At 44.9% G+C, this 12,072-nt stretch overlaps 1 protein-coding gene across 1 annotated transcript in view; it reads right to left on the reverse strand.

The window, feature by feature from the left end:
- The window catches only part of VEPH1 (ventricular zone expressed PH domain containing 1), a 662,929-nt gene that overhangs the window by 310,216 nt on the left and 340,641 nt on the right, over positions 1-12,072 (reverse strand). Inside the window, exon 8 of the mRNA XM_040428144.1 lies at positions 7,087-7,293. Coding sequence (XP_040284078.1) covers positions 7,087-7,293 — 207 coding nt within the window. The remainder of the gene's footprint in view (positions 1-7,086; positions 7,294-12,072) is intronic.

Below are 12,072 nucleotides of genomic sequence, written 5' to 3' on the forward strand. Positions count from 1 at the left end.
CATGCCATCTGATGGTTATGGGGCTGCAGTCAGCACCAGTAAGGGCCTTAATTTGGGTCAAGGATCGTCCAGTGTCTTGACGGACAGCCAATTGGATCCTCCGGCTCAGTGCTGGGGAAATTTTTTTGGGTCTTCCACTTGACTTTTTTGTTCCATAACCCTCAGGATCATTTAAGAAATTCCAAATGACTGTCTTACTGCGTCCCACCTCAGCAGCGATGGCGCGCTGTGAGAGACCCTGCTTATGCAGTTCAACAACCCGACCACGTTCAAAAAGGGAGAGTTTTTTGCCTTTGCCATCACAACGTGTGATTACCTGACAGAAAATGACAATGAATCCACATCTTTGCACAGATTTGGCCTTTTAAAGGCATGTGATCCTAAACTTTTGATCAGCTGAAAAACAGCCTGTTTCAGTGTAATCATTATTTTCAATTAATTGAATGCTCAAATTTTTAAAAAGTTTAGTTTTATGAATACTACTGCCCTTTATGAGTTAAGTTGTGGATATAGCGATAGTCTGTACAGACTATGTGTGGTCTTGCAGATGGGACTAATTTTCAGTATTTTCACTTTTCTGCCCATGCCTCCAATCTTTCCAGATCCATCTGTAGCTGTATACTGTCCTCTTCCATGTCAATTACTTTACACAGTTTAGTGTCATCTGCAAAAATGTATATTTTACTGTGCAAGCCTTCTACAAGATCATTAATAAATATATTGAAGAGAATAGGGTCCAATACTGACCCCTGAGGTACTCCACTAGTGACAGTGACCCAATATGAGTGTGTACCATCCTCTGATCCATCAGAACAATAACCCACAAAAAACTGATCGTGTCTGTGAAGCATACGCCTTCACTTGGTCAGCATTTGCTCAATAATCCATCAGTATTGCTAATGCCCAAAAAAAACAGGAGTGGATGTAAAACAGAGATGACAAGTGAATAGAATATTTGCATGTCTTCTGTGTTTTGTACCCACTCCTGCTTTTGGCTACCAAATCATAAGCCAATTCTGATGGGACCATACAGACTTTACAGCTGCTACACAGACAGGATCCGTTGTGCGTCTCATTTTTCCTTCCTTCTGACAGATCAGAAGAAAGGTCAAATAAATCATGTAAATCATGATGTCAGCCAGGCCGAAAGAGACAATGACAGAGTCTGGAGTTGGCAGCAGTATGAGGAGGCCACCGAGTGGCACAATGACAGAGTCTGGAGGTGGCAGCAGTATGAAGGGCCACCGAGTGGCACAATCACAGAGTCTGGAGTTGGCAGCAGAATGAGGGGGCTACCGAATGGCACAATGACAGAGTCTGGAGGTGGCGGCATCAGGAGAAAGCCACCAAGTGGCACAACGACAGAGTCTGGAGTTGGCAGCAGTATGGGGAAGCCACCGAGTGGCACAATGACAGAGTCTGGATGTGGCAGCAGCATGAGTAGGCCACAGAGTGGCACAACTACAGAGTCTGGAGGTGGCAGCAGCATGAGTAGGCCACAGAGTGGCACAATGACCGAGTCTGGAGGTGGCAGCAGCATGAGTAAGCCACCGAGTGGCACAATGACAGAGTCTGGAAGTGGTGGCAGCATCAGGAGGTTGTCATTGTTTTCATGTACTTTTTGTATATTTGTTGTTTCTAAATATATATATTTTCCTCACCCTTTCAGACGTCACACGACATCATTCGGTCCATACAGCAAAAGGACTTTTCCAGTCACCCATCATTTTTACATTAAAAAAACACATTTGAAAGAAAAAATTTCGCCACAACGTCATTCGGTTCAATAAGCAAAAGGAGTTTTGCAGTCACCCAACAATATTACCGGGTAAAAAAACTTTGAAAGAGTGGCATAGTTTGGAGGTGGCGGCAGCATCCGGAGACCACAAAGTGGCAAGGTGACATAGTGTGGAGATGGCAGTAGCATGAGGAAACCACAGAGTGGCAAGGTGACATAGTTCAGAGGTGGCGGCAGCATCCGGAGACCACAGAGTGGCAAGGTGACATAGTGTGGAAATGGCATCAGCATCCGGAGACTACCGAGTGGCAAGGTGACATAGTTTGGAGGTGGCGGCAGCATCCGGAGACCACAGAGTGGCAAGGTGACATAGTGTGGAAATGGCAGCAGCATGAGGAGACCACAGAGTGGCAAGGTAACGTAGTGTGGAAATGGCAGCAGTATGAGGAGACCACAGAGTGGCAAGGTGACAAAGTGTGGATATGGCGGAAGCATCCGGAGACCACAGAGTGTCAAGGTGACAAAGTATTGAGATGGCAGCAGCATGAGGAGACCACAGAGTGGAAAGGTGACATAGTTTGGAGGTGGTGGCAGCATCAGGAGGCAACAGAGTGGCAAGGTGACATAGTGCAGAGATGGCAGCAGCATCCGGAGATCACAGAGTGGCAAGGTGACAGTTTGGAGATGGCAGCAGCAGCTGCATCAGGAGACCACAAATTGACCCGGTAACAGAGTGGGGTGGTCGGTGGCAATAACAGTACCCGCTGATGAAGGTGGGTGAAATATGGAGCACTTGGCATCAGATGTGTGGCATCAGGCGGGTTGCAGCATCAAAGTAGTAGCTGAGGCAGGTAATCAGAAGAAACTGGTCTCTTGTATCAAAGTGTTGGTGTGGCACCATGGATTATCTAGTCTGATGTATCAGGAATTGGTGGTTGGAAATCCTAGCTGATCGATGACTGATTCATCTTGACAAAGGTCAGTCTCTCCATATTTTGGGTGGACAGGCGAGTTCTCCTTGGGGTAACTATGGCCCCCGCCGCACTAAACACTCGCTCTGATGCCACACTACTGGCCGGACAGGACAGCTTACCCAGGGAAAACTCTGCAACTTGCGGCCACAAATCCAGTTTCGCTACCCAGTAGTCCAGCAGATCTTCAATGTGGGGTGGCAGGGTGCTGTCAAAGTATGCCATCACCTGCTGGTTCAGGTTCTGTTCTATGTCTAGCTGCTGCTGGTGAGTAGTTTCTTCACTATGCGGGTGAAAAAAGCTACTCATCAGCGACTGTAAACTCAGACTGCTACTGATGGAGCCGGTACTGATCCTGCCACCCCACCAATCCCCAGCAGCCATGGCAGTGGAACGTGAGTACAAAGGGCACCCCGGTCAGACCTGCGAGAGGATGGACGATGGCGCAGATAGGCAGCAGCCAACTGACTACATAGGATGTCTCTGTAGTAGTTCAGTTTGTCCTCCCTCTCGGTGGGTGTAAAAAAGGCCCCCATTCCGGATCGGTAGCCAGGGTCTCACAAGGTGGAGAGCCAGAAGTCATCCCTCTGTCGAATGGTGAGCATGCATGGTGCCATTTGTGCAAGTGACTCGGAGGGACTCCCTGCCTCCATCTCCACTCAGGGCTGTCTTTAACGCAGGGCAAAATGGGCAGCTTCCCTGGGCCCAGTTGCTCCTGGGGGGCCCAAGGCAGCTGTTTCTTGAGCCCCGCTGGCCACTGCCCACAATCGCAGGCTCCGTGTGCCGATCCTATCCTTCACTATGCGAGTAAAGGACTTACCCAGAGGACCGGGAAGCAGTGAAAGCTTTATACTGACCTCTTCCTGGTCCTCGGCTCTCCACTGTGAAGGCTGCGCAGATGTGAGGTCGCGCTGTGAACTCACGCTGGGCGCGCCAATTCACAGCACAGCAGACTGAAGAGGAGGAAGACCAAGAGCGGGCGGTGAGGAGTGGTGGCGTCCTGAGCTAGAAAGGTAAGTGTTTTTTTAAAATTTTACTTTATATGAGGCTGATGGAGGCACTGGGAGCTGAAGAGAGGCATATTGGGGCAGAAGAGAGGCATATAGGGGCTTACGTGAGGCATATCGGGGCTGATATGGTGGCTGATATGAGGCATATGGGGGCTGAAGTGACGCATATGGGGGCTGATATGGTGGCTGATATGAGGCATATGGGGGCTGAAGTGACGTATATGGGGGCTGATATGGCGGCTGATATGAGGCATATGGGGGCTGATATGAGGCATATGGGGGCTGATATGAGGCATATGGGGCTGATATGGGGGCTGATATGGGGGCTGATATGAGGCATATGGGGGCTGATATGAGGCATATGGGGGCTGATATGAGGCATGAGGCTCTTGTCTGAAGTCTGATTTGGGGTCATTCACATTGGGGTCTGAGCTGAGGTCTGTTCGGGGGTCTGATCTGAGGTCTTATTAGGGTCTTATTAACATTGGGGGTCTGATTGGTGGACTGACCTGAGGTGTCATGAAATTTTTTTTTTCTAATTGTCCCTCTCTAAAACCTAGGTGCGTCTTATGGGCCGGTGCGTCTTATAGGGCGAAAAATATGGTACTTGCTTACTCCTCCCGACCTCCCCTGCCCTTTGCGTACGCTGCGCGCTGTGCCTGCAAAGTTTCCTGGCCATTTTTAGGATGTCTTGGAGATGGGTGGAAGACTTCAGGGACCGCTTGACAACCTGGCTTGGAGAATGGTTTTATTAACCAAAAACAGCTGGATTACATATATATCCAATATCCAGTTGTTCCTATTTTCCACTCCCTACCAAAAATCCATAAGGGAGGTTTTCCTCCAGCCATGATGCCAATAGTTGGGTATAGGTTCCTTTACAGAGAGATTGTCCACCTGGGTAGACAGTATCCTGCAGCCTCTAGTTCAATCCTTACCTGGCTGTCTACCGGATACTCGAGCGGTGTTGCAGGAATTTTATAATTTTAAATGGGAACAACAGTTCTCTTGGATCACAGCAGATGTTACATCCTTATATACGGTGATTCCTCATGATTTAGACATGGTTTCTTTGGGCTGGTTTTTTAATGTATATTCTGACTTCTCTCCTGCTTTTCAAGAGTATATATGTCGGGTCGTGTTGTTTCTGCTTAAACACAATGCTTTCATGTTTGCCCAACGGTGCTTCCTACAATTGACAGGAGTTTCCATGGGGGCAAAATTTTTGCCCTCCATGGCAAACATTTATATGGCATGGTGGGAGTGCCATACATTATTTTCAGTGCATAATCCTTGGAGTGGCTCCCTGAGATGGTAAGGCCGTTATATCGATGACCTGATGTTTGTATGGTCAGGCGATTTGGCGGCCGTACCCTCTTTTGGGACCTTTCTCAATAACAATCAATGTCATTTAAAATTCACTATTTTACATGGCACTCCCACCATTGCCTTTCTTGATCTTTCTTTGGAGGGTGATTATGTTGCACAACAGGTTTATTCAAGTACGTTCCGTAAGGATACGGCTGGTAATACCACTCTTATGGCTACATCTTGCCATCCTCCACATGTGGCCAAGCGAAATTGTTCCAGAGAGGACACACTCAAAGTGGAGATGGAGATTGTAGCCAGGAGACTTACAGAACGCAGATATCACCCTTGGACTCTTGCAAAGGCTAGTGTGTCCAATAAATCCAGAGACAAACAGTTTTTCCCGGAGACAACACTACCCGACCAAAAAATATGTCAGAACAGGAAACATAATACAGTTGCACAAAATGTCCCTATGTTTATTACCAACTACAGTATTGAATTCTCACAAATTTGTGCCATAGTCAGAAAGCATTTATCTTTTTTAAATTGTGACGAGCAGTGGTCTGACATCAGCTCTGCGGGTGTCAGATGCATTGCTCGCCGTGAGCCTACTATAGCACAAAAAATCAGTCCCAGCATGTTTTTTGACAGTGACACAAATAAAACAGACAAAAGTACGTGGTTAAGGCATAAGGGTACATTTAAGTGCGGTCACCACATATGTACATGTTGCAATTACATAAAAATGGGTTCTTCCATTTATTCCACAGCCACGCATAACATCCTTAACATTAATCAATATGTTAATTGCAACACTAACTATGTGGTTTACTGTATTACCTGTTCCACATGCAGTCTTCAATATGTCGGCTGCACAACAAACAGCCTTAAAGTAAGAATCTGCAAACATCTCTCGGACATTCCACATACAAAAGTGAGAAATGTCTCAGCAGCCAGTCTACATTTCGCAGTTTCTCATCAGGGTGATACCGCAGGTCTCCAGGTTCAAACTCTGGAAAGAGTTAATCCTCCTACCAGAGGTGGGGACTACAAGCGAAAACTCCTTAACAGGGAGTCCTATTGGATTTTTCGTATGGGTTCTCGTGTCCCAACAGGTTTAAATCTTAAACATGATTTAATCCTGCATTACTGATTTCTATTCACATTATATTTTTAGAGTCAATGCTTTCTTTGATACATCCAACTTTTTATTTTCATCTTCACCTGGTACTTTAACAGGAGGCGGGACTCAGTATGTTCATTCCTGTTGATCGCAATCACCTGTGATCGTCAGGAATTTAGCTATTTAAGATCGCAGCCATTGAGCAACAAACTTGTCATGAATAAGGATCTGTATTAGAGTATCCGAAATGCGTAGACCTGTCTGCTATGTTGGATTTTTTATAATTCTGTGTGTTATTGGAATAAAGAACATTATAATCGTTCCCTGCACTTGTAAATTACTTTCCTATCAATGTCCCTAGCGCCTTCTGACGTCTCTTCCTGCACTAAGATGCTGTGAAATGATTCCTCCCTATCTTTTCCCTGCACTTATAAATCATTTTTTCTGTCTTTTTTTTTTTCCACAATCATTTTTCCACTTGCTGTCCCTAGTGCCTTCACACGTCTGTCCCTGCACTCTGAACACTGGAAAATGGCAGAATCTAAAATGGCTGCCGAATTTATAGGGCTGTGACATCACAGGGCTGGCTGGCTGCTGATTGGCTGCATGCAGACATGTCAATCTGGGTTACTTGCCAGAGTTCCTTGCCCCATGTCCTCAGTCTTCACACGTGTAGCCGCCATTTTAGGAAAATTGCGATTCGTTACCACTAAGCGCGAGGAAATTCGCATTCGTTGCAAATTTTTCATGAAATTCTAAACAAATTCCACTTCGTCAGCTTTGATTCGCTCATCTCTACTAATGATGTCAAGTCAACCTATTTGGAATAATGCCTAAAAAATCACTTTATATTATATTTATATTTTCTATAAAGATACTACCCAGAACAACCAAGAGTCAAAATAGTAATGTTAATTCCTAAGAGACACTTACCTACTAACTGCACTATCCTGTCCATCCTCAGAGGATATTTTGCAGTCCTCCTTATACACAATGGGTGAGATGGAGGATGGGTCTTTCTGGTTACCCACATTTTGAACATTTATTTCCATTTTTTCCTCTACCTTACCAACATTATAAGAGTTCTGATGTGTATCAGGGACATGAAAAGTGGGCCCGTTTGGAATGTTATTCTCTTTCCTGCATAAAAATAATAAAATTGTTTGTCATAGCACTATTAACACATAGCTGTGCAATAATGTTGTAAATATGCATACTGTGTATACCCATTTTCTTTATAAAGAATTAACAACAGTACAACGATAATAGTGCCTAATGTGATTTCTAGTTTCTAGCCCCTTAGTGGCACCATAAAAAGGTGTATTGGTGGTCACTAAGGGTTTAAAGGGGTTTTCCTGAGATATTTTAACTGATGGCCGAGATCCTCAATCAAGATGGCGGCTGGCGGCCCGTCGTGAGCAAATGGAGGAGGTAAGTATGAATTATTATTTTTTACACTATTTCAGGTTAAATCAATTCTCTAAAACGAAGCACGAGGAAATTCGGCTTCGAGGCGAATTGAATTTATCCTGAAATTCGTATCACATTCACATTCCACTTCCGATCCTGAGGATAGGTCATTAGATAAAATATCTTGGAAAACCCCTTTAAGTTGTATTCAAGATGGTAGTTTTGAAATTAATGGAACACACAGCAGACGTACAATCCAAACAGACAAGTTGGTATAACAACAAGAAACAAACTATGTTCCACCTCTCTTTCTCATTGCTAGAGACCACTATTGGTGGGAGCATGATCCTAGCTTAGAAGGGAATAGTGCAAAGGATATCATTCAGCACTTCAGGCTCACTGAAACAGTCTGTCCAACATCATGTTAGATAAGGGCATATACAAAATCTATTGTATCCAGGGGCCCTGGTGCAAGAGCTCAGCCTGGGCCCTCCTTTCCTCAGTACTTAGTGGCAAGGGGCAGGGGAACACCTAGCCTTTCTGCTGCCTGAGGCAAAGATTGAAGTGGCAACCCACCCCCCCCCCCCCCCCCCATCCCATGCAGTAAATGGCACCTTAGGTGTATCTTGAAGATTCTGGGCCCCAGTGCAAAATCTACAACAGAGCCCTCCCAGCATGAACTTTCTACACTGAACAAAAATATAAACATAACACTTTCGGTTTTGCTCCCATTTTGCATGAGCTGAAACATTTTCTACATACACAAAAGACCCATTACTTTCAAATATTGTTCCCAAATCTGTCTAAATCTGTGTTAGTGAGCACTTCTCCTTTGCCGAGATAATCCATCCCACCTCACAGGTGTGGCATATCAAGGTGCTGATTAGACAGCATGAATATTGCACAGGTGTGCCTTAGACTGCCCACAATAAAAGATCACTCTGAAATGTGCAGTTTGATCACACAGCACAATGCCACAGATGTCTCAACGTTTGAGGGAGCGTGCAATTGGCATTCTGACTGCAGGAATGTCTACCAGAGCTGTTGCCCGTGCAATGAATATTCATTTCTCTACTATAAGTCGTCTCCAAAAGCGTTTCAGAGAATTTGGCAGTACATCCAACCAGCCTCACCACCGCAGACCACGTGTAACCACACCAGCCCAGGACCTCCACATCCAGCATGTTCACCTCCATGATCGTCTGAGACCAGCCACCTGGACAGCTGCAGCAACAATCTGTTTGCATAACCAAAAGAATTTCTGCACAAACTGTCAGAAACCGTCTCAGGGAAGCTCATCTGCATGCTCGTCGTCCTCATCAGGGTCTGGACCTGACTGCAGTTCGTCGTCGTAACTGACTTGAGTGGGCAAATGCTCACATTCAATGGCGTCTGGCACATTGGAGAGGCTTTCTGTTCACGGATGAGTCCCGGTTTTCACTGTTCAGGGCAGATGGCAGACAGCGTATGTGGCATCGTGTGGGTGAGCGGTTCTCTGACGTCAACCTTGTGGATCAAGTGGTCCATGGTGGCAGTGGGGTTATGGTATGGGCAGGTGTATGTTATGGACAATGAACACTGGTGCATTTTATTGATGGCATTTTGAATGCACAGAGATACCGTGACCAGATCCTGAGGCCCATTGTTGTGCCATTCATCCACGACCATCACCTCATGTTGCAACATGATAATGCATGGCCCCATATTGCAAGGATCTGTATACAATTCCTGGAAGCTGAAAACATCCCAATTCTAGCATGGCCCCCCCCCCCCAGTAAGGCAAAACTGTGCACATTTCAGAGTGGCTTTTATTGTGGGCAGTCCAAGGCACACCTGTGCAATATTCATGCTGTCTAATCAGCACCTTGATATGCCACACCTGTGAGGTGGGATGGATTATCTCGGCAAAGGAGAAGTGCTCACTAACACAGATTTAGACAGATTTGTGAACAATATTTGAGTTCAGCTCATGCAAAATGGGAACAAAACCGAAAGTGTTGCATTTATATTTTTGTTCAGTGTATAATACTGGTGTCTTCTTATGAGGCACAAGGATCTTTGGGCCCCCTCAGGCTCCTGGGCCCGGTAGCAACTGTTAACTCTGCATCCCCGATAGCTAGGCTTCTGATTGTATCCTTGGCATAAGCGACATCTAAAGGGGAAGCACAGTATTATGTTTTCTCATCTATCTCATAGTTTCAATCTATTTAAAGAGTAATGAGGGGGGAGTCGTAGAGAGCGACGAGAAGAAAGCAAAGCTGTTAAATATTTTTTTCTCCAATGTGGAAAATAAACTGTCAGATGAAATGCTGAATGTAAAAATAAATTCCCCATTAAAAGTGTCCTGTCTGACCCAGGAAGAAGTACAACAGCGACTTAAAAAGATTAAAGTAGACAAATCGCCAGGACCGTATGGCATACACCCCCGTATCCTAAGGGAATTAAGTAATGTCATAGCCAGACCCTTATTTCTGATATTTAAGGACTCTATACTGACAGGGAATGTCCCACAGGATTGGCGCATAGCAAATGTGGTGCCAATATATTCAAAAAGGGTCCAAAAACAGAGCCTGGAAACTATAGGCCGGTAAGTTTAACATCTGTTGTGGGTAAACAGTTTGAAGGTTTTCTGAGAGATGCTATGTTAGAGCATCTCAACGGAAATAAGCAAATAATGCCATATCAGCATGGCTTCATGAGGGATCGGTCATGCCAAACTAATTTAATCAGTTTCTATGAGGAGGTAAGTTCTAGACTTGACAGCGGCGAATCAATGGATGTCGTGTATCTGGACTTCTCCAAAGCATTTGACACTGTACCACATAAAAGGTTAGTATATAAAATGAGAATGCTCGGACTGGGAGAAAACGTCTGTATGTGGGTAAGTAACTGGCTGAGGGATAGAAAACAGAGGGTGGTTATTAGTGGTACACACTCAGATTGGGTCACTGTCACTAGTGGAGTACCTCAGGGGTCAGTATTGGGCCCTATTCTCTTCAATATATTTATTAATGATCCTGTAGAAGGCTTGCATAGTAAAATATAAATTTTCACAGATGACACTAAACTGTGTAAAGTAATTAACACTGAAGAGGACAGTATACAGCTACAGAGGGATCTGGATAGATTGGAGGCTTGGGCAGATAAGTGGCAGATGAGGTTTAACACTGACAAATGTAAAGTTATGCACATGGGAAGGAATAATGCAAGTCACCCGTACATAATAAATGGTGAAACAATCGGTAACACTTACATGGAAAAGGATCTAGGAATTTTAATAAACAGCAAACTAAGCTGCAAAAACCAGTGTCAGGCAGCTGCTGCCAAGGCCAATAAGATAATGGGTTGGATCAAAAGGGGCATAGATGCCCGTGATAAGAACATAGTCTTACCACTTTACAAATCATTAGTCAGACCACACATGGAGTACTGTGTACAGTTCTGGGCTCCTGTGAGCAAGGCAGACATAGCAGAGCTGGAGAGGATCCAGAGGAGGGCAACTAAAGTAATAACTGGAATGGGGCAACTACAGTACCCTGAAAGATTATCAAAATTAGGGTTATTCACTTTAGAAAAAAGACGACTGAGGGGAGATCTAATTACTATGTATAAATATATCAGGGGTCAGTACAGAGATCTATCCCATCATCTATTTATCCCCAGGACTGTAACTGTGACGAGGGGACATCCTCTGCGTCTGGAGGAAAGAAGGTTTGTACACAAACATAGAAGAGGATTCTTTACGGTAAGAGCAGTGAGACTATGGAACTCTCTGCCTGAGGAGGTGGTGATGGTGAGTACAATAAAGGAATTCAAGAGGGGCCTGGATGTATTTCTGGAGCATAATAATATTACAGGCTATAGCTACTAGAAAGGGGTCGTTGATCCAGGGAGTTATTCTGATTGCCTGATTGGAGTCGGGAAGGAATTTTTTATTCCCCTAAAGTGAGGAAAATAGGCTTCTACCTCACAGGTTTTTTTTTTTTGCCTTCCTCTGGATCAACTTGCAGGATGACAGGCCGAACTGGATGGACAAATGTATTTTTTCGGCCTTATGTACTATGTTACTATTTCAGTTCCTTAGGTGGAGCAGGACAATGTTCTCCTGCATTGCTCAGTTGCTTACCATCTGTGGTCAGTTGTTTCTCGGCAGTGTGTTCAGTTGCTCTCAAGTAGAGCACAGAGAAGTTTTGGAGTCTGTGGACACGGCACATGTGCACACTATAATTTGCTGCTTTATGACTAAGTTTAGTTGGGGGTGGGATTTTCTAATAACACCCTGCCCACTTGAGAAATAGTCCTAATGTGTAAACCCATTGCTGGAGAGGGTATTATATTTAGGGACCTGACCCTGCACAGTGATGCCTGTTATATGTTCATTATTATGTTGTAACTGTGTGGGATTCTGTGCACTCATGTGTACATACCTGTCCATACCTGCCCCTCAGGATAAGACTTCAATATATGATTGGTGGGGGGGAGGAGGGGGTCCAACACTCCACACCCTGC

Source organism: Bufo bufo, chromosome 4, assembly GCF_905171765.1.
Source record: "Bufo bufo chromosome 4, aBufBuf1.1, whole genome shotgun sequence".
Classification (NCBI taxonomy): Eukaryota; Metazoa; Chordata; class Amphibia; order Anura; family Bufonidae; genus Bufo; species Bufo bufo.